The 24,166-nt window shown below is 32.8% G+C and overlaps 10 protein-coding genes across 10 annotated transcripts; 5 read left to right on the top strand and 5 right to left on the bottom strand.

The window, feature by feature from the left end:
• The first annotated feature begins 1,210 nt into the window (after positions 1 to 1,210).
• Positions 1,211 to 4,805, top strand: BX664DRAFT_325678 (uncharacterized protein). The gene is made up of 5 exons (XM_051544076.1): positions 1,211 to 1,913; positions 2,140 to 2,313; positions 2,388 to 2,903; positions 2,972 to 3,230; positions 3,342 to 4,805. The coding sequence occupies exons 1-5, from the start codon at positions 1,365 to 1,367 to the stop codon at positions 4,535 to 4,537; spliced, it is 2,694 nt and encodes an 897-aa protein (XP_051403392.1). The 5' UTR covers positions 1,211 to 1,364; the 3' UTR covers positions 4,538 to 4,805.
• Positions 4,806 to 5,962: 1,157 nt separating this feature from the next.
• Positions 5,963 to 8,113, top strand: BX664DRAFT_257902 (major facilitator superfamily domain-containing protein; the record flags this gene model as incomplete). The annotated part of the gene is made up of 7 exons (XM_051540529.1): positions 5,963 to 6,315; positions 6,387 to 6,411; positions 6,502 to 6,565; positions 6,647 to 6,678; positions 6,801 to 7,066; positions 7,130 to 7,399; positions 7,513 to 8,113. 7 exons carry the CDS (start codon positions 5,963 to 5,965, stop codon positions 8,111 to 8,113), a joined length of 1,611 nt encoding a protein of 536 aa, XP_051403391.1.
• Positions 8,114 to 8,355: 242 nt separating this feature from the next.
• BX664DRAFT_325674 (uncharacterized protein) lies at positions 8,356 to 9,063 on the top strand. Its single transcript, XM_051544075.1, has 2 exons — positions 8,356 to 8,570; positions 8,674 to 9,063. The coding sequence occupies exons 1-2, from the start codon at positions 8,414 to 8,416 to the stop codon at positions 8,892 to 8,894; spliced, it is 378 nt and encodes a 125-aa protein (XP_051403390.1). The 5' UTR covers positions 8,356 to 8,413; the 3' UTR covers positions 8,895 to 9,063.
• On the top strand, positions 9,042 to 10,214 carry BX664DRAFT_325672 (DHHC palmitoyltransferase-domain-containing protein). The gene is made up of 6 exons (XM_051544074.1): positions 9,042 to 9,191; positions 9,285 to 9,305; positions 9,385 to 9,526; positions 9,586 to 9,827; positions 9,914 to 9,976; positions 10,035 to 10,214. The coding sequence occupies exons 1-6, from the start codon at positions 9,148 to 9,150 to the stop codon at positions 10,108 to 10,110; spliced, it is 588 nt and encodes a 195-aa protein (XP_051403389.1). The 5' UTR covers positions 9,042 to 9,147; the 3' UTR covers positions 10,111 to 10,214.
• A 63-nt stretch (positions 10,215 to 10,277) lies between these two features.
• BX664DRAFT_325670 (uncharacterized protein) lies at positions 10,278 to 11,185 on the top strand. The gene has a single exon (XM_051544073.1). The coding sequence runs from the start codon at positions 10,345 to 10,347 to the stop codon at positions 10,993 to 10,995; it is 651 nt and encodes a 216-aa protein (XP_051403388.1). The 5' UTR covers positions 10,278 to 10,344; the 3' UTR covers positions 10,996 to 11,185.
• An 895-nt stretch (positions 11,186 to 12,080) lies between these two features.
• BX664DRAFT_325669 (uncharacterized protein) lies at positions 12,081 to 13,010 on the bottom strand. The gene is made up of 3 exons (XM_051544072.1): positions 12,806 to 13,010; positions 12,612 to 12,726; positions 12,081 to 12,560 (listed from the first exon to the last, which is right to left on the bottom strand). Exons 1-3 carry the CDS (start codon positions 12,990 to 12,992, stop codon positions 12,398 to 12,400), a joined length of 465 nt encoding a protein of 154 aa, XP_051403387.1. The 5' UTR covers positions 12,993 to 13,010; the 3' UTR covers positions 12,081 to 12,397.
• A 147-nt stretch (positions 13,011 to 13,157) lies between these two features.
• On the bottom strand, positions 13,158 to 13,688 carry BX664DRAFT_356417 (transcription factor S-II, central domain-containing protein). Its single transcript, XM_051547883.1, has 3 exons — positions 13,652 to 13,688; positions 13,388 to 13,599; positions 13,158 to 13,324 (listed from the first exon to the last, which is right to left on the bottom strand). Exons 1-3 carry the CDS (start codon positions 13,680 to 13,682, stop codon positions 13,184 to 13,186), a joined length of 384 nt encoding a protein of 127 aa, XP_051403386.1. The 5' UTR covers positions 13,683 to 13,688; the 3' UTR covers positions 13,158 to 13,183.
• Positions 13,689 to 16,376: 2,688 nt separating this feature from the next.
• On the bottom strand, positions 16,377 to 19,833 carry BX664DRAFT_73759 (Lipin/Ned1/Smp2-domain-containing protein). Its single transcript, XM_051549722.1, has 5 exons — positions 19,465 to 19,833; positions 19,245 to 19,400; positions 19,142 to 19,187; positions 16,512 to 19,068; positions 16,377 to 16,449 (listed from the first exon to the last, which is right to left on the bottom strand). The coding sequence occupies exons 1-5, from the start codon at positions 19,651 to 19,653 to the stop codon at positions 16,434 to 16,436; spliced, it is 2,964 nt and encodes a 987-aa protein (XP_051403385.1). The 5' UTR covers positions 19,654 to 19,833; the 3' UTR covers positions 16,377 to 16,433.
• A 276-nt stretch (positions 19,834 to 20,109) lies between these two features.
• Positions 20,110 to 21,548, bottom strand: BX664DRAFT_325661 (uncharacterized protein). Its single transcript, XM_051544071.1, has 5 exons — positions 21,178 to 21,548; positions 20,912 to 21,119; positions 20,718 to 20,854; positions 20,456 to 20,636; positions 20,110 to 20,396 (listed from the first exon to the last, which is right to left on the bottom strand). The coding sequence occupies exons 1-5, from the start codon at positions 21,447 to 21,449 to the stop codon at positions 20,145 to 20,147; spliced, it is 1,050 nt and encodes a 349-aa protein (XP_051403384.1). The 5' UTR covers positions 21,450 to 21,548; the 3' UTR covers positions 20,110 to 20,144.
• A 1,017-nt stretch (positions 21,549 to 22,565) lies between these two features.
• Positions 22,566 to 24,161, bottom strand: BX664DRAFT_364187 (uncharacterized protein; the record flags this gene model as incomplete). Its single annotated transcript, XM_051548413.1, has 6 exons — positions 22,566 to 22,587; positions 22,801 to 23,456; positions 23,543 to 23,615; positions 23,697 to 23,843; positions 23,925 to 24,029; positions 24,088 to 24,161. 6 exons carry the CDS (start codon positions 24,159 to 24,161, stop codon positions 22,566 to 22,568), a joined length of 1,077 nt encoding a protein of 358 aa, XP_051403383.1.
• Positions 24,162 to 24,166: the final 5 nt, after the last annotated feature.

Genomic DNA, 24,166 nt, shown 5'->3' with positions numbered 1-24,166 from the left:
TCTTTTGTTATTGTTGCCACGTTATTTTACAAGGGTAAACGTAGGTAATCAATGGAACAAAAAAAAAAAAACGTGTTCCTTTCCATCTTTGTATGAAAAACGTGGATATTAGAATGATATGATATTGACAGGCGTATATTGATGGAGTTTCAATGCGTATGTGATACTTTGAATATCCTTTCTCTATTTTTCACACACACGTTTTTTTTATTTTATTTTATTTTATTTTATTTTACAGTAATCCTATCTGACCTTTTGTTTTTAATATTAAATATAATTCAAGGAATTATACTTAGAGAAATAAGAATGAATGAATGGATGAGTCACTTTTTAATAAATGTTATAATCATTATTGACTCATTACATAAAAATGATTCCTTTATGATTAATTGATGATGATGATGAAAAAAAAAAAAGGTTAATAGATAAGACAAGCAAAATCTTTCGTGAGAAAGCCAAAAGGGAACTTAAAACCAGGTCAAAGCCAAATAAGGTTAGTCTTCGGTACTACGTTAAAAGGGAAGATCACTCTCTCTCTGGTCTTGCATGTAATTATGCTCCTCTTCAAAATTATACAAACAAATATCTAAAAATGATTTTCAAACAATAAGAATGGGAAAGAGAGATCTAAAAGGTATGATTGAACTAATTTCTCTTTTTCATTGTTTTCAAATCAATAAGTGATGATTTGTTCCTAAATAAGAATATATATATATTTTTTAAGTAAGATGGTAAGTTACTGAAACTACTAAAGTTATCCATTGGAACTCCGTAAACTGGGTAACTGAAAAAAAATATAGTTTACATGGTCTGGTTCATCCTTATTCTTTTCACCTTTTTTTTTTTTCTTTTTATTTGATCCGATGAATCCATTTTATATTTACTTAATAGAAGAAAAAAAAAAGAAAAAAGAATAGAATGATTTAAATAAAAAAATAATAAAAAAATGTAAGAAAAAGGTTATAACAGAAGCAAGTTAAATTCAGATGAATGCTTATTGGTGAATTTAAACAAAAAAAGATGAGCAAAAAGTAAACCACCCATTAAGACCCAATCAAAAAAAAAAAAAAAAAAATTTGAAAAGCCCTTTTTTGGTTGTCACTCATTGAAATTAACATTTCATACTCCTACTCTTTCAACAATTATTATTTTTTCTTTTTTCTTTCTCTTTGTCTCCTTTTTTTTTCTTTCTTTCTTTCTTTCTTCGTTTTTTTTTTTTTCTTTTTTTTCCTTCTTTCTTTCTTTTCATCCTTACACTCTAAATATATATATATATAAAGCACTCTTTCTTTTTTTTTATATATATATATTTTATTTTATTTTCCTTTTCCGACCATTGCTAACCACCACTACAATATTATACAATGGCAGCTATGGCTCTGAAACGTAGAACACCTTCATTAGGTACTTTACCTAGTGTACCTCCTGTGACAATGATGGAAACACCTTTACCAACTACTCCTTCTATATATTCTACCACCAAAACGTTATGTAATAATCCTTTGACACCTACATCAAGTGGTTCACTTTATCATATTTGTCGTGCTGTATTGGATCAATTACCTAATGTACCTGGTATGAGAGAGTTTATCGAAATGGAAAATAATACAGCTTCTTCACCTACAACTAATGAACCGCCTACAACTCCAACTTCTTTGAAAAGTGGTGGGGATCCTTTATCAAAATTATGGCATATCTGTCGTCGTGGTAGTTCTCTATGTACTTTATATAACGCTCTCAAACCTGAACATCCTCTCAAAGTTGACCAAAATCCATCTCTCAACTCTGTCAACGCATGCAAAGCTAGTGTCTATCATTTTATTGTCGCCTGCCGAAAAGAACTATTATTTCCTGAAGATGAAATGTTTACTATTACTGATCTTTATCAAAATGATACCAATGGATTTGTCAAAGTAAGTCTAGATTATTATTATTATTATTATTATTCTTTTTTTTTTTGGATGATATTGATGATTACACAAAGAAATATATTATACCAGGGACTATGTGCCCCCCTTTTTTTTTTCTTCTCATTGTTGAACAATCCACTTCATCCAAAAAAAAAAAAGATCATATGACAAAAAAAAAAAAAAAAAAAAAAAAAAAACTGATTGACTGATATCTTACTTTTTTGGATAGGTTGTGAATACTATTCAGAAGATCCTCAATATATTGGATGAGCGCGGTATTATTACAGTAAAATCCCTTGATGAAAATGCTGATGCAGATGGTCCCAAAGATACTCGCGATAAGGTGGTTTTAGAATTATTGGAAACTGAACGAAAATATGTACAAGATATGGAAACTTTACAAGTAAATGAAATCACTCTTTTTTTTAAAAAAAAATTATCACTAAAAACAAATACTTCTATTTTTTTTTTCACTAGAACTATATGCGTGAACTACATGCTCAAAAGATATTACCTCCTGATACCATTCATTATTTATTTGGTAACTTGAATGCTTTGGTAGACTTCCAACGTAAGTTTTTGATCCAATTAGAAGAAATTGCAGAAAAGCAACCTGAAGAACAACGATTTGGCGCCCTGTTTGTTCAAAATGAAGAAGCCTTTTCGGTGTATGAACCTTATTGCTCCAATTATTATTCTGCTCAAGACTTGGTAGTGCAAGAAACGCCCAAACTGCAAAAATTAGAACACATCTTAAATCCGACTTACCAATTACCTTCTATGCTTATCAAACCTGTCCAACGTATCTGCAAATATCCCTTGTTACAAAGTGAACTCATCAAAAGCACAAACAAAGACTGGCCTTATTTTGCTGAAATGGATGATGGTCTGGAATCTATCAAACGTGTTACCGAAAAAGTTAATGAAACTCAACGTCAACATGAAAACATTCAAGCCGTAGAAGATTTGAAGAAACGTGTAGATGATTGGAAGGTAATAATTTATTATTATTATTATTATTATTATTATTATTGTTCTTACGTACTGACTTGCTTTAATAGGGAATCAGTATTGATGGTTATGGCAGCCTATTACTTCAAGAAAAGATCACAATGACAAGTAATGATAACTCTAGGGATCTCCATGCTTTCTTCTTTGAAAAAGCGTTACTATTCTGCAAGGAAACTCGTGATTCTTCTCGCAATCGATTAACCAAAAGCAATACTCTCTCTATCAAAAAGAAACGTGCTGGTACATTACAACCTAAATATTTGATTCTGATCAGTCGTATCATTGGTGTTCACAACAAGTCTCAACAAGGTAAAAAAAAAAAAAAAAAAAAAAAAAAAAGAGGCCTATTAGAATCCTGATTTATTTTGTTTCTTTGTTATTCATACCTCTCTCTCTCTCTCTCTATATATATATATATAGGTGTATGGACCTTAACAGTGGAATACAAGGATCGTGAAGTCGAAAGTTTCTCTGTACGTTACCGAAATGAAGAACAAGTGAAATTATGGGAAACAACGCTCAGCAAAATGACCATGTTCAACAAATCAAACGTACCAAATACCCATCTCATGTCCATGCCACCCACTCAAGGAGGTCATATTTCCTACTTTGATGATGAAGATGAAGAGGATGATTTTGAAGATGAAGAAGATGAAGAATACCATCCAGCACGATCTAGAAGCAATTCCATATCAGCACAATTACATCATGCAAGGTCAAAAATGGGCCTTAGTGGCGGCAATAATGGTGAAGGATCAAGTAGTGGCAATAAAACAAGTCCTCGTATCTATGCTACAACTCCTGGTATGAATTTATCACCTTTACCTCGAAGCAGCTCCAGTGTGACAACAAATAACAATGGTGAATCCAGCACAGATCATGGTCTTTATCCGGCATCACCACCACCTTCAAAACCCTCGTCTCCTACTACTCCTCGAGTTGTATCATCATCATCGTCATCATCATCAGCTTCACCATTACATCACCCACAAAACACCAGCGGTAATAGTAACAAATCTTCAGCTATATGGCAACGACAAACTCATGAAGATGGTGCTTATCTAACAGATGCTGCTACCAAGTTTATGACTGAAGACACACCCAAAGGACGAAGCTTCTCTCAATCCGCAGCTAGTTATTCATCAACAGGAATGAGTGCGTCAGCAGCAGCAGCATTACAAACAAGAGTAAGATCCCAAAGTAGTCCCAACATTCACAAAAATGGTCCTCACCAATGGGATGATTTACCTCAAGTACCTATCAATTCTCGTACGTATTATCAACAACAACAACAACAACAGCAATCTCCTCCTTTGACATCCATACCAACTAGCAGTGGATCTCCTATTACTATGGATACTTTGAAGATCAAGCTAAGTTATAACGATGGAATCTATGTGATTGTTTGTCCTGTGGATATTAGATTTACGGACCTGATGGAAAAAGTGGAAAAGAAGATCAAATTGGTGGCCAACTTACAACCCAACGATATCCTTCGATTAAAGTACCAAGATGAAGATGAAGACTTTATTACAATCAATTCTGATGATGATGTACAAATGGCCTTTGAAAGTCGTGGTGCAAGTAGTACTGTCAACTTATTTGTTAGTCATTAGATGTTAGGTATTTATATTTGTGTTATAGAATCTCTTTTCCCAACTCCCTCTTTTTTCATTGTTATATTCATTATCATTAGCATTATTATTACTATCGTTTTTATCTTCTTAGTTTATATAGGATCACCCTTTATTCATTCTTTTTTTTTTCCTTCCTTTTATCTCCATTCCATTCATTCATACTTATTTTGTGATACCGTCCCCTTTCCTTTTTATTTCTTTTCCTTTATTACTGCATTTATTATGATTTTTAGTCTTTTTTTTTTTTAGTTCTTTGTTGTAAATATAATATCTTTTTTTCTTCTATTTGTCTCGATGTCTCTGTGTCTATGATGATCGCGGGGGGATGGTTTTTGTTCCTATGTTTGAACATCATGTGAATCTTTCGGATCATTCAGTTAGAAACTCAGGGAAGATTTACCAATAAGGTTGGAGGCGGATGCTCAATGTTTCGAATTCCAAATGAGGGGGGAAGCTTTTTCTTTTTGATTCCCACTGATCTACATTTAAATCAAAAATACCATCTTATGATTCACCTTCTCTCTCTTTTTCTTCTTTTTTCTATCTTTTGAGAGTATAGCATACAGCGATCCCTCGTTATTATCTTGGAGTAATCAAGATTGCTTCCTTCTCCATATCCTTTGCGTTACCTTTTTTTTTTTTTAAAAAAAAAAAAGAAATTGGATGATTCTATTGGACTGGTTTTACAGTATTTGATCTCCAGGTAAATTCTTGTATATGGTAGATTGGCTATGCCGAGATGTTTTATGATTGTGTCAATATTGTATCATTTATTCTTTTTTTTTTTAATTTTTATGATAAGTGAGAGAAAATTGTGGCTATTTTAAATAATCTTGGGGTTCTAACTTTATGGAAGAATCTTTTTCCAGGGAAAAATCAATCTCCATCTATCAATGATCATTGTAAATTCAACAAAAAAAAAAAAAAAAAAAGAAAAGATAGATAGCTGATATGATATTTTGATAATCTATAGTTTATATTTTTATGAGAATGATGATAAAAATGATATGCCTGATGATGACTCCTATGATGATTCGTATGATACTGCTAAGTTTGACCCTTGAACATGAGTGATGGGTTTTTTTTTACCCATTATCCAAAATGGGGGTTCAATGTAATCAAAAAGTATAGGACCTTACTTTGGACTCCGCGAGTCGTTGATGCCACAAGAAAAAAAAAATATTATTATTAAAAAAAAAAAAAAAGTTGCCTTCTCTCTTTATCTTGATCTTTTTTTTTTCTTTTTTTTTTATTTTCCAATCTATTTTTTTTTATATTAGTTTCATATTAGAACATTGGGTGGGATTAAAAATGGAACCAATTACAAGGCAACAGACAAATCAATCAAATAAAAGTATATTTGTAGTAGCATTAGATCAAGGTGGCCCAATGATTTCTCATATTATGGAGACTATTGATCATCATGATTCAGACGAAGAAGACGAACATCATCAACGTTCTATCCAATCAACTGTTGATTTAGAAAGAGCAAACACTATTGCTTCAGATGCAACTATCCACACTAATCAAGATGGAAAGCAGTCTATTATTCAAACAGAAAGAATCACAACCAATAATCATCTGTCAATATTATCATCATCATCATCATCATCACCACCAATATCAAATATTGCTTGGTGGAAACGATTATTTTTACAGCGACAATCATCATCAAGAAAAGATTTGGTTGATCCTCGTACTTTTTCTTTTCGAAAAAAGACAATGATCTTGGCTATTGTTGCTACTGCCGGTGCTGCGTAATATTCAATTATGATGTTATAGAGACATGGAAAATCTAATCACTCCTTTTTATCTGTTTGATTCTTAGATCTCCCTTGGCTTCCACCATCTATGTAAGTTCTTTCTTTAGTCTTTTGTCACTCCGATTTTTTTTTTTTCTCTTTCAAATACTAATGCATCCTTCAATTATTATTTATTCGTAGTACCCTGCTCTCATCGATATGGAAAAGGCCTTCAATGCCTCAGATACCGCTATGAATGCATCTAGTAAGTGGTTACTTCTATTAATGAACAACTTTTGCAACACTTATAAAGATATTGGTAACATAACCTTTTTTTTTTTTTCAGTCTCCATCTTTACCTTCTTCACAGCTTTTTTTGTAAGTACTTATCCATTCATCATCCCATCCCATCATCATCCCACCATATCATCATCCCATCGTATCATCATCCCATCGTATCATCACTTGTAACTGGTCATTAATCATTTATCTTGTTCTAGCCATTACTTTGGGCCTCTGCTGGTGATAGGGTAGGAAGACGCAAGATCTACTTGACATCCTTTATGATCTCTGTAACAGGGTCTATATGTTGTGCTCTTTCTGTGAACATCACTATGCTCATTATTTTCCGTGCATTCAGTGCGATTGGTTCTTCTTCTGTTATGTCTATGGGTGCTGGTACTTTGGCTGATATTTATGAAGCTCATGAAAGAGGTCGTGCTTTTGCTTGGTATACCTGTGGTCCACTCCTTGGACCTGCTTTAGGGTAAGATGAAAAAAAAAAAAAAAGATTCAACAATACTAATTTCTTTTTTTCCTTTTTTGATAGGCCTATCATTGGGGGTTATTTAAACATTGGTTTTGGATTCCGCGCTACTTTTTATTTTTTGGCAATTTTCAATTTTTGTGTTTTTCTTGCCATCTTTTTCTTCTTACCAGAAACATGGCGACCTACGGTGATACCTACTCTTAATCCTCAAGAAAAAGGACAACAACAAAAGAAGAAAAATAGAATGAAAAATAGAATTAATCCTTTGGAAGCTTTGAATCTCTTGTTGAACTTGAACATTGCACTTACTGTTACCTTTGTTGGTGTCTTGTAAGTTCTCTTTCTTTTTTTTTTTTTTTGATATTTAGTATTGATTCCAGTTTTCTTTTTTTTTTTTTTTTTAGATTCTTTGCCCTTTATATTGTCAGTACTACTTTTTCAAGAACTTATGAATCTCAATATGGTATGGATTCAGGTACAGCGGGTTTATGTTATCTTCCCAACGCGGTAGGTTGCATGATTGGAGGTATTCTTGGTGGAAGGATGTCTGATAGAAAATACAATCGAGAAGTGATCAAATTACAAGAAAACAACAGTGATGATCAGCCTTATCCTGAAATGCGACTTGGTGGTATTCAATTCTATGGAGCCATTCTATTAAATCTTTTTGCTATGATTGGATATGGTTGGTGTGTACAAGAAAATGTGCATTGGGCTTATGGTGTGGTCTGTCAGTTCTTTATTGGTATTGCATTGATGGTACCCAATGTAACATTATCAGCATATATGGTGGATTGTTTTCGAAAACGGGGTGCCTCGGTCACAGCTTGCAACAATTTCGCTCGGTATATAATGGCAGGGATTGGTTCACTGGTATCTTCAAGTTTAATGTCGGCAATGGGTCCTGGTCCTATGTTTACTATGTTAGGAAGTGCTCTAGTGATATTCACACTCAATTTGATTCTGGTCCAATTCAAGGCGAATACTTGGCGAATGAAGAAATTGGCAAGACAACAAGAAAAAGAATTACAAGCTACCTCATAGATTCTTATATATCATATATTATTAGTTATACAGCATTCATCATTCTACTTTATCATTTTTAGTCTTTAGTTAGATATTATTTATCCATTGACATGTATACCTTAAAAAACTATTCTTCATTTTATTACCATGGATGATCAATTTCAAGGGGTCTCTTATTGATATTGAGTAAACTTGAATTACCGCCTCGTATGTATCGCTTTTCACTTTTTTAAATTTTTCTTAATTTTGTTTTTCTTTTTTTTTTTTTTTAATTCTTTTTCTTTTTTCATTTTTTTTTTATTTTGAAAACGTTATTTTATGGGAACTCACTTTCTTAGAAAAGTACAAGCATGCTGTACATTTACTCTTAATGCTTCACCCGTTGTGTTACTATTAGGTATCTTTACTTGGGCATTTTGGGCATATCATTTCCGGTTATGTTTGTATTTGATTCAAAACGATGCAATTACACAAGGTACAAAAAAAAAAAAAAAAAACCGGCGCATGTCTCTATTACAGCTCTCTTCCTCACTTATTTGACAAACATACTCCTTTTTCTTTCTCTTCGTTATATTTAGGTTGTCTTTACATTCTATTCTTTGAACCATTCTTTTTCTTGGCTTTATGGTGTTTTTACAAGGCATCACGGACCTCACCAGGTAATACGATCGATGTAAGTCTCAAAACAGGAATTATTTTGAATTATGATCACCATAAAACTGAAGGGCTATACGAGACTTATTCTTTCTATTTATATCTTCAAGGCTGCCAAGAAGGAGGAACTAGTAGCGGATGTTGAACAAGGATACCAAGACAGTGAATATGTTCAACTACTACAAAGCCAACCACCTTCTACTCACCACCATTCAGAAATCGAAACGAATTCAACCCACTTATCTGATAACAATGTTGATAGTCCTGCCATCCTTCCTATTGATAATACTAATAATAATAATAACAACAACAACAACAGTAGCAGTACCCGTCGTACTACCCATTCTTCCATTACTGTTAAACGCGATGGCGCTAAACGATACTGTCAGAAATGCAAAATGGATAAATATGATCGAAGTCACCATTGTCGTACTTGTAAAAGGTAATTCAAGCAAATAGAAGAGAAATAGGATGATCTTTAGTTTAATATGACTAATAATGGAAACTTATTCTTGCTTTATCTATTTACTTTTAGGTGTATCTTGAAAATGGATCAGTAAGTAGAACAGACAGATGATATGAGCGCATTCATTTTAATTTAGCTTTCCCCATTGATCTTTTTTTTTTTTTTGTAGTCATTGCCCTTGGATCAACAATTGTGTAGGATTTTATAATTACAAGTTCTTTTATCTCTTTATTGTTTATGGTTCTTTATTTTGCATCTATGTATTTGCCACTACGTTACCACCTACCATAGCTATTATGCAGCAACCTATGGTAAAAAAAAAAAAAAAAAAAAAAGGAAAAAGTATTTATGGTAGGTTTTCATCATATAGGGAATACTGGCGATCGATTTCAACTGGTTGTTCTTATGTTTTGTCTCTGCCGTATTTGGACTGTTTTTAATTCCATTCAGTCTCTTTCATACACGTCAACTTTGCAAAAATCGAACCACTATTGAATTTTATGAAAAGGCTAACTATCGATTAGGATCAAGACAACGACGACGTAATGGACGGCATCAGATGATGGATATCATGCGCAGCAAATACTTTAATCCATGGGATCTAGGGACAAGGTAAAAAAAAAAAAAAAAAAAAAAAAAGGCGATAGAGTGAACTGATATAATTTCATATATACATATATTATTCTTCTATTCGTTAGATCAAATATTGAACAAGTTCTTGGACGATCACCCATGACTTGGTTCCTTCCTATTGGTGCACCGTAAGTACAAGAAAAATCACGATGTTTGGATTAAGTCTTACGTTTTTATTTTATTTAGTCTGGGGAATGGATGGCATTATCCTTTGAATAATTATGCCTATGATACTTTAGCCGTGGATGAAGATGATATGTAGTTTAATCTATAGGTTTTTTTTTCTTATGTCGTGGATAATGATGATAATAGAGTTTTTTTTTGTATATATATCAATAAAAAGTGATACCTAAATATGGAACCTTTTTTTTTTTTTTTTTTTGCCCTTTTCCGTTTCATTTTTTTTTTTTTTTTTTTTTTTGGCTCCGGCGCACCTTTTTTTTTTTATTATTTTCCTTCTCTTCCTTTACTTTTAATATTGTTTGTTATCTCTTCAATGCCATTGGATAAATCCTCTATCCAACAACAACATAGTAGTAGTGCTACGACGAACGATAACAGCAACAATAGTGATTTACCACCACCATACACCGTTACCGACCATAGCCGCAACAGCCATACTAGTTATAATGATGTCCCAAGCTACAATCCTTCGTGTGTAAGTGATGCTCAACCATCAGCACCTTCCTTATACCCTTCTATTCCTCAACAATTACCTCCAGTTGATCAAAGAGTCTCATTCCCCACGCCGCAACCATATATCCATCATCCACCACCACCGGGTTTATATCATCCTCATTCCACTACTCCACTGCAACCTCCATACGTTTCACATTATGGTAGTGTTCGTCATAGTCAACCTGGTGGGTTCCATACCATCTATATTCAACAACAACAACCAATAGTTCATCGTCGATTTCCTATAGGTGCCATTATCTTTATCTTGGGTTGGTTCTGTCCTCCGTTCTGGGTACTTGGTGCCTGTTGTTGTGCTTCCAGTAGTAATCCCTATGAAGCCTGGTGGGCTCGTCTGAATTTGACCATGGCCTTACTTTTATTATTCTCTTCCATTCTTTATTCCATGTTGGCTGTCGTTATGGGTGATTGGTTCTTTGTACAGTCTTTCCTCTTTCGCCAAGAAATCTAGTCAGATGTTTCCCCCTTTTTTTTTTTTATGGTCTCTTCCTTTTTTTTTTTATGATATTCTCCATGCCTTTATATCTTCTTCTTTTTACCCTTTTTATTATTAATTTTATTATCATTATTACTATTATTACCATTGTTATTGCAAATCCTTTTGTAATAAAATGATCGGCATTTTTTTTTTAAAAGAAAATGATGGGATGAACGGATGATTGGAATGACATTGGATGATGATGGGAGACACGTGATGATATATGATATGGGATGATATATGATATGGGATGATGATGAGATGAAAATAAATAGACACTGGTAACCTGATAAAAAAAAAAGATAGCCATAGATGAAATACACATGTTTTATTAGTAGTGCTTTTATGGTATGACTGAAGGTTTAAAATGGGGATTTGAAGATTTCTTTTTAGCGTAAGGTTAGGTGTCAAATGACTCTTTTTTTTTTTATTTTCTACACATTATCAACAAGTTATCTTTTTGATTCACTAACAAAAGAAGTAATCATAGATAACATACACGTCTTTTGTTAATCGTACTTATACAATATGGTGATAGATTTAAACACGGGAATTAAAGGCACTCACCTTGCTTTTTTTTTTTGAACATTTTTGGATTTTTACAGCCAAAAATTTGGAACTCCTCAGCCAAATTTTAGCTGTAAAAATAAATCGTCGAGGGATCATCAGGCAATTTTTGGAAAAATCGATGAAATGCTTTGGTGATGATTGCACTATTAGATGGCAAGATAAGCAATAAAATGGTATTAGACCATACTAAGCTATTTTTTAGAAAGGAATCCAATGGTGAAAATTTTATTGCATGATGATCATTATTGGATGAAGGATGACGATATTGACTTTTTTATTTTTAATTTAATGTATCAATTGGGAGGTAAGGTATTAATACAATTGAAAGAGTATGTTTTCATATATGTTTAGTTCAAATATGGTGTGATGATGATCTTTTTTTTTTTTTGAGTGAGTTGCAAAAGTATACAACTGTGGATCGAAAACAGAGGTAAAAGTAATTTTGTTGGCTAAATTGGGGCTCTCAAAAAACAAGAAACCGAAAGGGACGAGAATAAGAATTCCCTGTATAATGATCAATCATCAACAATCCATCATCGAATTGTCCCTGAATATTTTATACCGTGAGATGATCATCGCCAATATGCGCAGGAAAAAAAAAATAAATTTTTATTGTAAAAAAAGTATATACAATTGCAGAGAGGTCGAAATAATGACACTTATCTAAATAACGTTGTATGGTGATGATGATTAATGTAAGATTGGGTATGTCTATGAATAAACTAGGTAGAATCAAAAAAAAAAAAAAAGGAGGAAGACCAAAAAACAGGAATAGTGGGATCAACTATCGTGAATTACTTGTTATCTACTCTTCATCGCTACTGGATTCGCTTTCAGACATCACAGGTCGATTGTTGTTGACAAAAAGATCATCATCCTCATCATCATCACTATAGTTATTTCTGTCCAATCCTTGTTCTTCGTTCTTGTCCTGGTCATTACTAGTGTTTTGAGAGAATGCAGTTGGCCTAAGAAAAATCAAACAGTAAATGACATCATTCTATAATATATATATTTACCATTTGCCAGCTTGTTGTAAGGATTTGATATGTTTTGGGAATAAAACTTGAACAATTTCACCACCTACTTTTTCAGACACAGTTCCCAAGGAAGGATCTACTACCACAAAATGACCTATGTTGAAAAATAAGAAGAGTCATCATTAATCGTAAAGAATATATATATATATATATATATCTTGTTTTTTTTTTACCTCGCTTGACCCACACTAGATTACGGAAACGAGGTGGCATGGTCACCAACTTTTTTGATCCATCTAAAAACTCGACTTCATGTTGATGATTACCACGAGGGCCTAATGATCGTGCATATTTTTGATGTTCTTGAATTTCGAAATCGTCAACATCTAATAATGTTTGTGCTGTATGTTTTTTGCCCATCGTGATTAAAAAAAAAAAATAAAAAATTAGAAAGAAAGAAAAGAGAAGGTTTTTTTTTTTTTTTTTTTTTGGAGGAACATTGCTTTCAACTGCCGCTGTCAGGCAAAACGAAATGAACTATTAGTATTTAAGCCACTCATATATATATATAAAATATAAAAAATGTGAATCATTTTTTTTATTATTATTATTCAACGATTATATCTATCAGGATCATCCAAATCTCTTTTCATAGGTTGAACTTGTTCGGTATCAAGGGAATCCAAAAGTGAAGAACGACGTAAGATTTCGTTGGTTTGACGACGATCCAAAGAGGCCATAGCATTAGCATCCTTTTATATGAAATAAAAAAAAAAATCATCAATATAATATCATGGTTACATAGTTTAAATTACCATATGAGCAAATTCTACAGGGTCAATGACACGTTGAAGAACATTTTCTTTTAATAAGGGATTCGATGTATCTTTCAAATTCAAAACGTGTGATCGTATGGCATTTTTATAATCTGTATTCATATGATTCGAATGTATATTATAGATAGCTCGTTCAATATCTTTGGCTAATGCTTCATTATTATTTAATGCATGTTGTAATAACTCGGTGCCTAAATATAGTCATCAGTTGTCAAATATAATTTTTTTTTAATATAATCTTACTTTTTTCTCGAATATGTTTGGTATCTGACATGGAAAGAAAAAAAAAAAAGAATATAATAAAAACGAAAATAATAATAAAAAAAAATGATTTTTTTTTTTTTTTTAATAAAAGAGTCAGAAACTCAAACTGATTCAATAAGAATGTTTTTTCCACATTGTTAATCATAAGGTGATAGATAGCGGAGTCTCAGTCTTTCACCTTATTTTTTTTTTTTTTCGTTCTCTTTCTCTTTATTAATTAGATACCCTGTATTAACTAATGTATAATTCTCCTTCAACAACAATACAACAATCTACACAACCACCTAATGGATATCCACAACAACAACAACAACAGTTTCAAAATACGTCTTTAGAAACCATCCCACATGACACCGGTATACAAAAAACAATCAAAAAAAAAAAAAAAAAGAAAGAAAAACTAAAACCAAGAACAGAAACAAAAAGAGTCTAGATTCTAACTTTTTTGTATTTTAGCATCATCACTTAAACGTCAACCGAATGGTCCCATCTTATGGTTTGCTAGTCCACCGATCAATGTAGCTCCATTGAAATCAACACCAGTCCATTCTGTTACCTATTTGAACTGGAAACAACAACAACAACAAGAACAACAATAATTATAGATATTGGCCTTTTAGTCTTATATTTTTTATTTTTTTTTTTTATTTTTTAATATAGATGATTACCAATAATAATATAAAAAAAAAAAAAACCAATTTGTGTGTATTGTTAATCCACCATCCAATGAAAGGTTATGTTGATGCAATTGTTTTTTTTTTTTTTGTGTGTGTGTGGGAATTTTCTTTACTCCAAATGGATGCCGAGGTCAAATTTGGGGGGGGGATGCTGGTTTATGCACTTTTCTTTTTTTGGGGTGGTATGTTTTGAGGGAACTAGGGAGATATAAAAGAAAATGAAAAAAAAAAAAACGATTCTCCTTGTTTGTTTTCTTTTTCTTTCTTTCTTCTTTCTTCTTCTTTTTCTTTTTTTTTTCTCTTTCTCTCTTATATATAAAATCACAGATGCTGATGTCTTCTTTAAGTAAAAGTCAACAATCTTTGATTAATATTAGTCGCGTTTGGGCCATAAGAAGCAGTGCCAGTATGATGAAATATACCACCACCACCACCACCACCAACAATAATAATAACAACAGCTCGGATGTAAATCAAGTGGCTACAGCTAATGATCATCATCATGATCATTTCCATGCTTTGTACAATAATGAAAATCAATCCATCTTGGATGATTTGGATCATCCTAACAATCAACATACTGCTGATACCTTTTCTCCTAACTTCAATTCGGTTTTTGATGAATGAATCCTCTTCTTAACAATTTTTCTTTTTTGTATATATGGTCTCTTTTTTTTTTTCCTCAAACCTATACATAGTGCTTATCTTCTTATCTATTAGTTCAATTTCAATTCCAATCATTTTAATCAAATAAAACCCCAAGTTTGATTTTTTTTTTATATATATGCCACTTTTTTTTTTTTTCTTTCTCGAGATGTTTTAATTTTCATTTTTTTTTAATATATATATAAAGTATGTATGTATGTGTATTTCTATCAAACGTTCATATAGCATGGGAAAATCTGAAAGCCTAAAAAAAAAATAGTAAATGTTTATCATAAGGAGTGATCTCTTTTTTAGGCAGGTTGAAATCAAGCAAAGAACCAATGAAATCTTACTACTTTGTGTACGTGGTCCTTTTTTATGCAAAAGAAACTTCACCATCAGATTAAAAAAAAAACATCTTTCGGAAACCTTGAAATCATCCAGACCAAAAGGGAGGATGATCATGTGAGTGACCCAAAAAAAAATTTTTTTTTTCTACATTGAAATGCTTTATATATTTTGAAACGAAGCATTGAAGTGGTAAGGACATTTTTTTTTTTCAGAAATTTCACTTGATTCGGCAGATCATCCTCGGCTTCTAGACTACAATGGAAATCAAAGATGTTACACAGCTCTTCGTTTCTTCCTATTACCCAATCTATCACCCTGTCAAAAAAAAAAAACCATCTTTATTGAATAATACAACCAAAATACAAATTCTAAAACCAAGAGACTAAATAAAAGGGATATCATCCATATCATGTTCCAAATCATCCAATGAAGCATCAAATTCTTCATCATCTTCGTCTTCTTGTTGGTTCTTTTCTCCAGTCGTTGGTATTTTTGCTGATGCATCTTTTGCCTTTGTGGTTGAATGATCTCCTTCAGTTTGTTGACCATCACCATCTTGACCATAAGCAAACGTTCTTGATAACGTGTTCCGTACACCACCAATGCCGTTCGATAATATATGATTCATCAATCCACTAGATGTTGGGCTTTCAGGTCGTAATTCATTTTGATTCTTTTCCTTATCAATAACATCACCATCATCTTGTTTCATGGTATCATCATCTTGTACTGAAGTTTCAGCTGAAGTTGGAGTCGAGGTTGATGGTGGGATTGTTCCAAGCAATAATGAAGATCGTCGTATAGTAGAAGTGAATGAGTGTACACGATTTCTATTTCCAACTGTTGTTGTTGTTGTTGGCACTATTTCTGCTGTTGTTGCTGCTGATGCTGCTGCTGTTGTTGTTGTTGTTATTGTTGGTATTGTATTGTTGTCAACGCTACTTTCAGACACTGTTGTTGTTGTTGGTAAATAAGATGTAATATTACTTGGTGGAGGAGAAGGTGATTGCCGCCTTGGAGGAAGACTCGTATCAGATAATAAAGAACTTGATGATGTTGATGACATGGAGGTTAAACTACGCAATAAACTACCACGAGATGATCCTTGTTGTTTTTCAGAGGTTAAGACGGCTTCAGTAGGTAATGAGGAAAGATCAGGCTTGATGGGTTTTGGTTTGGGAGATGTAGGAGGAGATTTCTTGGTATCAGTCACGGCAAGAGGAAGTTCGATTTCTGGTAAAGGTTGTTTCCAAAAGTTCCAATCATTATATTCTTCGTCAGTAGTTGTAGTCTTGGTATTCACAGGAGGGAATATTTGATCTACTAAATCATTCAGATGAATATAAGATGATGTAAATCCTTTGAGAAGTTCCAACTTGATATCACCATAAGGATCAATAGTGAAAATACGAGATGCAGGTACATTGACACTTCGATAAGAGATAGCATCTGTCATTCGGTTTCCAAATCCAGCATAAAATGGGTCGCGTCCGCCAAATAATCGTTGTATATCCTTTAAACATGCCATTTTGAATACTTCAGGCTTCCGCATAATGACTTCACGATGAAATGAAGTGAAAAGTCGATCTGGTGACATGATAACCGGTCCATCGGGCAGCTGATAATTCCCTTGTTCCACCTTCTTCAAATAATCCCTTGTGTAGTCGGCTTGACCAATCGCACGACTAGTCAAATATAATATCTTGTATCCATTATTGCAAATATCCGTATATAGTTTAGCTACACCATGATGAGTCCAATCTTTGCCAATCATAGTGAAGACGTGACCAAGAGCATCTGACTTTGTAATGGTTCCGTCGATATCTGATATCACAATCGGCATATCGTAATCCCAGTAAAATATCTTGGCCGCACATGTTGCTGTTCCTTGGTATGCTGAAGTAACAGAGAATGAAATCGTATTGACTCCTTTATTCAGTCCTAATTGCTTGAGCTGTTCCGAGGTCAATCGTAGCGTTTTAGCGTAGTTCTTTCGAGGTGCAAAGTTCATTGAGTTTGTCAGATCATCACCATTCTTACCATCGTGGTTGTGCACTTCATTCCATCCAACTGTAGTTGTTTTCGTAGTTGTTGTAAAGGTGGTAGTTACATCATCATGTCCATCCTTATCATCATCCGTTGCTGTTTTTGCTGTTTCCGTTATGTTTGCTGTTACTGTATTGATTTCGGACGAAGACTTATCAGTAGTTGAGCTATCAGTCGAGGTAGATGGAGCCGCCACAGAAGAACGACTAAGCCATTGACGCCAACCTTTGCCAAAGAGATAGGATTCTCGACTGTCTTCCACATTACCAGCCGACGAACCAGAACCAGTAGTAGATGGATGATGATCATTCTTGCCAATAGAAGTTTCTTGCAAGGGCTTCTTGTACAACAATAAGGAGGTAAACAAAGGTCCAGTATGTCCAGCAGCATAATATCGACGCTCATAACGAAATACCAGCCGTTTGTCATTAAGAAGATTCGGATTATGCATAAAGGTATCATAGGTGATCTGATGTTCTTCAAATACTTGACTATTTTCTTTTTCATCGGATCCAAAAGCTGAGAGGCCGCATAAACTCATTTCAATGCGATAAATGGTGCCAGGAACAAGTTGGTATTTTGACGGTGTTGAATCATTGTTGTTATTATAAATAAGTTTATTGCCTTGTTCGTCCATTGTCGTTGTTTGAGAAACATCAGTAGCCTTTGTGGTGTCGGTGCCAATCGAAGTTGAATCATCATCATTATCATCATCGTCCATATCGTCGTCTTCATCATTATTATTATTGTTGTTGTTGTTGCTGTTGTTGTTATTTTTCAATGATTCCTGTGATTCGTTTGTACCTTTTCTACGAGAGTTACCCCATCCCCATAATCGAGTTGATATGTTATTGCTTTCTGATGTTGTCTCTGTTGTTGTTATTGTTGTAACTTGAGGTAGATCATCCTTCTTGGTCATCGATATAGGAGATTCTGCGCGTGCAATACCATCAGTTCCATCTTTAGATAAATCAGCCTTCATTTCATCTTCTAATGTTGAAAGAATCAGATTGTCTACTTGTTGCCGATGTGCTTCTTCCCAATCATTTTGATCTGTTTTATAACCAGCAATGTCCAATACAATAGATTCATTATGGCCATGAGCTTCTTGAGGTTCAGAGTCATCTTGCCCTTGATGTTTTTGCTGTTTCTGTGATTTTAACGATTGTTGATGAGAAAAAGTGGACTCCAGAGGTAAAGAATCTTCTTCTATTTGCTCTGATGATGATGACGATTGATCGTGTCGTTTTTGTACTGATCGATGAGATACATCCATAATCTTGCTATATATATCACCGTTAGCAGGTCGTACTATAAAAGTTTCTTTTGCAATAGTAGTAGTACTGATAGCTTCTGGTATAACACGTTCCAGTAAAGAGGATCCATCATCCATAGGATAAACATCATTTTGTGGAGCAGGTTTTTTAATATTATTTTGAGAATCCAAAGTCAAGTTGTCAATATCTTTGTTCAAATTGCTAGTAACATCTTGTTGTTGTTGTTTTTGTTGTGAATGGTGATGCAAATGTGTAGAATAAGGGTCCATATTGGTGACAACTTTATCCATTTGTTCTTCAATGATCATCTTCGGAGATTGTAATTCAGCAGGTAATGGTAGTTTCATATTTGTATCATCATCTTCAAACTGATCCTTGTCTTGAGAAATATTTTGTTTAGCTAATAGAATAAATAAAAATAAAAATAAAAAATGAGTTTCATAATGATTTTTCTTGTTGTTATAATTCTTTACCATTTTCTTGATTTTTGGATTCACCAATATCTAAAAAGGGAGGTTCCTATTTTGATATTTAAAGTAAATAACAAGAAGTCTTTTTTTTTGATTTTATTATTACCTCGTCAACTTTGCTTTCATTAACAGCACCAACAATAGGTGACGTTTGGAATTCTTCAGGTACTTCATGTTCTGTTTCAAAGACAAAAAAAGATTCACCAGCTTCACCTACTTTCATCAAATAGGGTACAACTTGTCCATTCACCTTAATTTCGATCTAAAGAAAAAAAAAAAGATGTTAAACCATTTTCAAATAACTTTTTTTTTTTATACGCACTTACTTTTTTTTCTTGAGGCATTAATAAAGACAATTTACCGAATCTTACATGAAAAGGACTACAAGCCAAGTCTCCATCTTTTTGTTCAACTACGACAATATCTACAGCACCACTAAGAGTCGCAGGATTGATATCATTATAAAAACTTTGGACCGAAGTAAAAAGGCTTCCCAGTTTTCCAACGTATTCCATTACTAATAACTATAGTATAATATATGAATGAGGTCAAAAATATATATATATATATGTATAAATATATATATTGGAATATGACCAAAGGGGATATATGGTTTTATATAAATAGATCTATATGTATAGAATATAAAAAAAAAGAATGAATAAAATACGAAAAAGAAGAAGAGAAAATGTAACGAAAAAAAAAAGAGCCGCTTTTTTTTTTTTTTTTTTTTTTGAACTTCTTGTCTTGTAAGGGTATGATTCAAACTCATTTTAACAGTAAGATGTTGGATGAATTTGATGACCGATGATCACATGTATTTTTCTTTAATCTATTTTTGTCTTGTTTTGATCTACGCGTTAAACAAATACTATATAAATATTATCAAATGATGATGATATTCATTCATTGTCAAATATTAAAGAGGCAAAACAAATTTTTATTTCAAATATATAATCATTATACTACAATATTATTATTATTATTATTATTATTATTATTATTATTATTTTTCTCTTCTTTTTCGAACTAAAATTTGATAACTATGTTCACAATGTTCTAATAAAGTATAAGCTTGTTCCAATTCTAGATGATCCAATACCTTCGGTTTAACAAAAGAAGTTCCCCAACGATTAGTTGCTGAAGTGTACCTTAACATAGTATTAAGTACGTCCAGAGGTTGTAAAGCAACAAAGACAGCACTAATAGATCCACGATAACCAGTAATATTTTGAGATTCAACTCCACACAATCGAAACTATCATATATAAAAGATAATCAGGAGATATCATCTATTATTTCATGCAAAAAAATTACCACATAATGAAATAAACTTCGAAAATAGACAAGCCATAAAGGTAAATTTCCAATTGCACTAGCCACAACGCCTGGTGATACACTGAAGGACGTAATATTCAGTTGATGTTGTAAGAAGTATTCATTACTTGCTATTGCCAATAAATCACATGCCCATTTAGATGATTCATAAGGTAATTCGCTATGATAAAATAAAATAACACAAAAAAAAAAATATTTTGAATGAGAAATAGGACTGATTTTTTTTTTTTTGATGATTTACCATTTCAATCCTTGCCAGTCATTAATATCAAAACATTCACTAAATGCAGTGGAAGAACTTGTCCAAATCACTCGACCACCTTTATCATTATTTGTACCAGCTGATCCTTTAGTAAGTAAACATTCCAATTCACGCATCTATATATACATATATAAGATAAGTAAAATTATCTGTATAGAACAAATATCACTTACCATAACATAATGACCAAATACATTACATGCAAATACCTTTCCTATGTTATCTTGATTGACTTCTCCTAAGGATGCTTGTATAGTAGCTACAGATGTTTCTACTAGACCAATCGGATCTTTCCAAAGCATATAGAAAAGTGTACTCCATCGTATACCCGACGAAGGTAAATAGCCTGCATTCAAAAACAAATAATCAATTCTTGAATATCTATAATAATAATAATAATAATTAGACGTGTTAGTTTTCAATATTCGCAATCACTTACTTCTCTCGAATCACTTGACAACAGGCTAAAATGGAATCAATCGAGTTCAAATCAAGTACCACAATATCAATGTTAGCATATGGATGACTTTGTAATAAATAATCGCGTACTTCAGCAGTACGAGTATAGTTTCGGCTAGCAAATATAATAGTCAATGAGGAAGAATGTCCTTGTTGTTGAAATAATTCGAGTAACCGTTTGGCTATACCGTAAGAAACACCAAGGTAATTCACGCCAGTAATCAAGGCCACCTTCTGTTCTTGTTGTTCCATAGAAAACGATAAAAAAAATAATCAATAAGAGAATGAGACAATATTAGGAAAAATAAAAAGAAAAATAAAAGGGTTTCATTGATGTTGACAAAAAAAAAAAAAAAAAGAAAAAGGAAAAAGAAAAAGAAAAAAGGAAAAAAAATGCTACACAGCATTCAATTCCGTTTTTGGCAACCCGTTTTTGGAGTGTAAATGAAATTTTGTAACAAAAAAAAACATTGAAGGGACTATATAAATTTCGTTTTATTGAGAAGAGAGGGGTTAACAAAGCAAAGTATGTATGTATGTATGAATAGGAAAAGGGCAAGAACACAACAAATTGGAAGAAGGGGAATAATAGATAAAATAACTAACAAAAAAAATAATAATAACAATAATGATAATAAGATGATGATGATGATAACAAGAATAAAGAATAAGAATAAGAAGAATCTAAACTACTATGTAAAAAGAGATAAGAGTACCAACTAAAAAATAATAATAATAATAATAAAAAAACATATGAGGATAGAGGAGGACAATAATAAATATGGAATATAACAACATAAAAGTTTGAATAAGGATCAAGCATAAATACCCCCAAGTCGTCGCCAATGATGTTGTGATTGATTCGTTTCATGAGTACTAGATGTAGGTGAATTGACCACATTGGACGAGGAAGTGGCTAGAGTACAAATAGGCGTAGTTGTCGTTGGCCATTCTTGTAAAAGATGATGAGGTTGATGCGATGATGTTGATGATGACGATAATGATGATTGTAATAGAGATGGTGCTGGTGGAGATAAGGGCATCATGGCATTGCTTGTTTTATAATAAGTGTCTTGTTGATTATTATCTTCATGTTGTGAGAATAAAAGAGGTAATCGGCTACTGGAAGGAGGTGATAATGATTGGAATGAATATAATCCAGGAGATGATGTTGAAAGACTGGATGCATGATGTATCATCTTACTTGTTGTCGAATAATGTTGGTTGGTGGAGGATGACACAGGTGAAATCATGATATTAGAATCATATCCATTGCTGTTGATTGGCTGGGATGCTTTTCTATAAAAAGTATATATATAAAAAAAAATGAATGAATGAATGATCTCATCATCTGATGTATTATTATTATTACCGTAAATATGAATGCTGACTTGGATCATTAGGTAAAAGAGAAGTAGATGATGAATAAACTGGTTGATTTGAAGAAGATGACGGATGAATGGATGGAGAGGTATAAGGAAAAGAATCATATGGATCGATGACTGCAGGAAGTACACTAGATTGTTGTTGTTGTTGTTGTTGTTGTTGATATGGATAAGTATAATCGGATTGCTGTTGAAAAGATAGACTAGGTAAAGAAGACGTTGATGAAGAAGGTTGTGGTTGTTGTGGAGGTGATGATGCAATATGAGCCTTATCATTTTGTGAACGACCCCAAGACAGACGAATACGAGATTGACCAATTTGAAAACCATTCATACGTTCGATTGCCATTTCTGCTGATTGACGTGAGACATATTGTACAAATCCACAACCCTTTCCAGGGGGAATCTTGACATAAGTAACTTCACCATATGGAGCAAAGTAAAGTCTTAATTCATCTTCACTAAGAGGAGTTGATAGGCCACCAACAAATACAGTTGTATTGGATGGATCAGTTGGTTGTTGAACAAGAGCAGGTGCCTGAAGTGCCAGCTGATAATAACGTGCATGTTGCTGCTGAGTCTGTTGCTGTTGTTGTTGTTGTTGTTGTTGTAGGTGTTGATATCGTTGTTGTTGTTGTTGATGATGATGATGATTAAAAGTATTTCCAATGGAAGAAGCACCACCTTTAGGAGTCGCCAATGAAATCCGAACAGGTCGTTGACCGCAGCAAACACCATTCATTTCCACCAAAGCATCTTGTTGTTCTTGTTGATCATGAAACCGAACAAAACCATAACCTCTAGAAAGACCAGATACAGGATCCGTCATGACTTTTGCAGAATGACAAGAAGGATATCTTTGTCGAAACATAGCCTACAAAAAAAAAAAAAAAAGATATGATTTGATGAATTTATTTTTTGTTTTGATATCATTTCTTTTTTTTTTTTTTTTTTTTTTACCAAGAGATAAGTTTCATCAACATCACTACTTAAATCGCCAACAAATAAGCTATATTCGGGAGCACGATCTTCTCTACATAAATATATATAAAGATAAGCATAAATAAATAAATAAATAAATAAAAAATCAATATTATATTTTTTTTATACTTACTTTTTATCCAAAATACCACCACCTGAAGCCCAATTAAGTCGAAAAGGTCTTTGAGAATTCGGCATTTTTGTACCATGAACAGTAGCCAAAGCTCTTTGTGCCGAAATACTTGAAGTGAATCCAATAAAAGCATAACCCAAACTATTCCTAAATATCAAATAGATAAATGACTTTTTCTCTTTAAAAAAAAAAAAAAAGGATTATATTTTTTTTTCTTTGATTCTTTACCCATTACGCTTATCTCGAATCAACTTCACCACTACATTTTCACCTTTTGATATCCATAATTGTCTTATGAATTGTTCATCCATCCAAGGTTCCAAATCACCCATCCTAGTTAAATAAAAAAATAATTAATATTAGTTTATAAATTATTATTATTATTATTTACCATAAAGTCATTTTGGAACTTTCAGAAGAAAGATAAAAAGAAGGTGGAGGAGAAGTCGGTTGTGTCATATCCATAGTAT

The sequence above is a fragment of the Halteromyces radiatus genome (assembly GCF_025201355.1).
Source record: "Halteromyces radiatus strain CBS 162.75 chromosome Unknown BX664scaffold_2, whole genome shotgun sequence".
Classification (NCBI taxonomy): Eukaryota; Fungi; Mucoromycota; class Mucoromycetes; order Mucorales; family Cunninghamellaceae; genus Halteromyces; species Halteromyces radiatus.
Note: the sequence above shows the minus strand (reverse complement) of the source record. Positions and strands in the feature narration are given on the sequence as shown.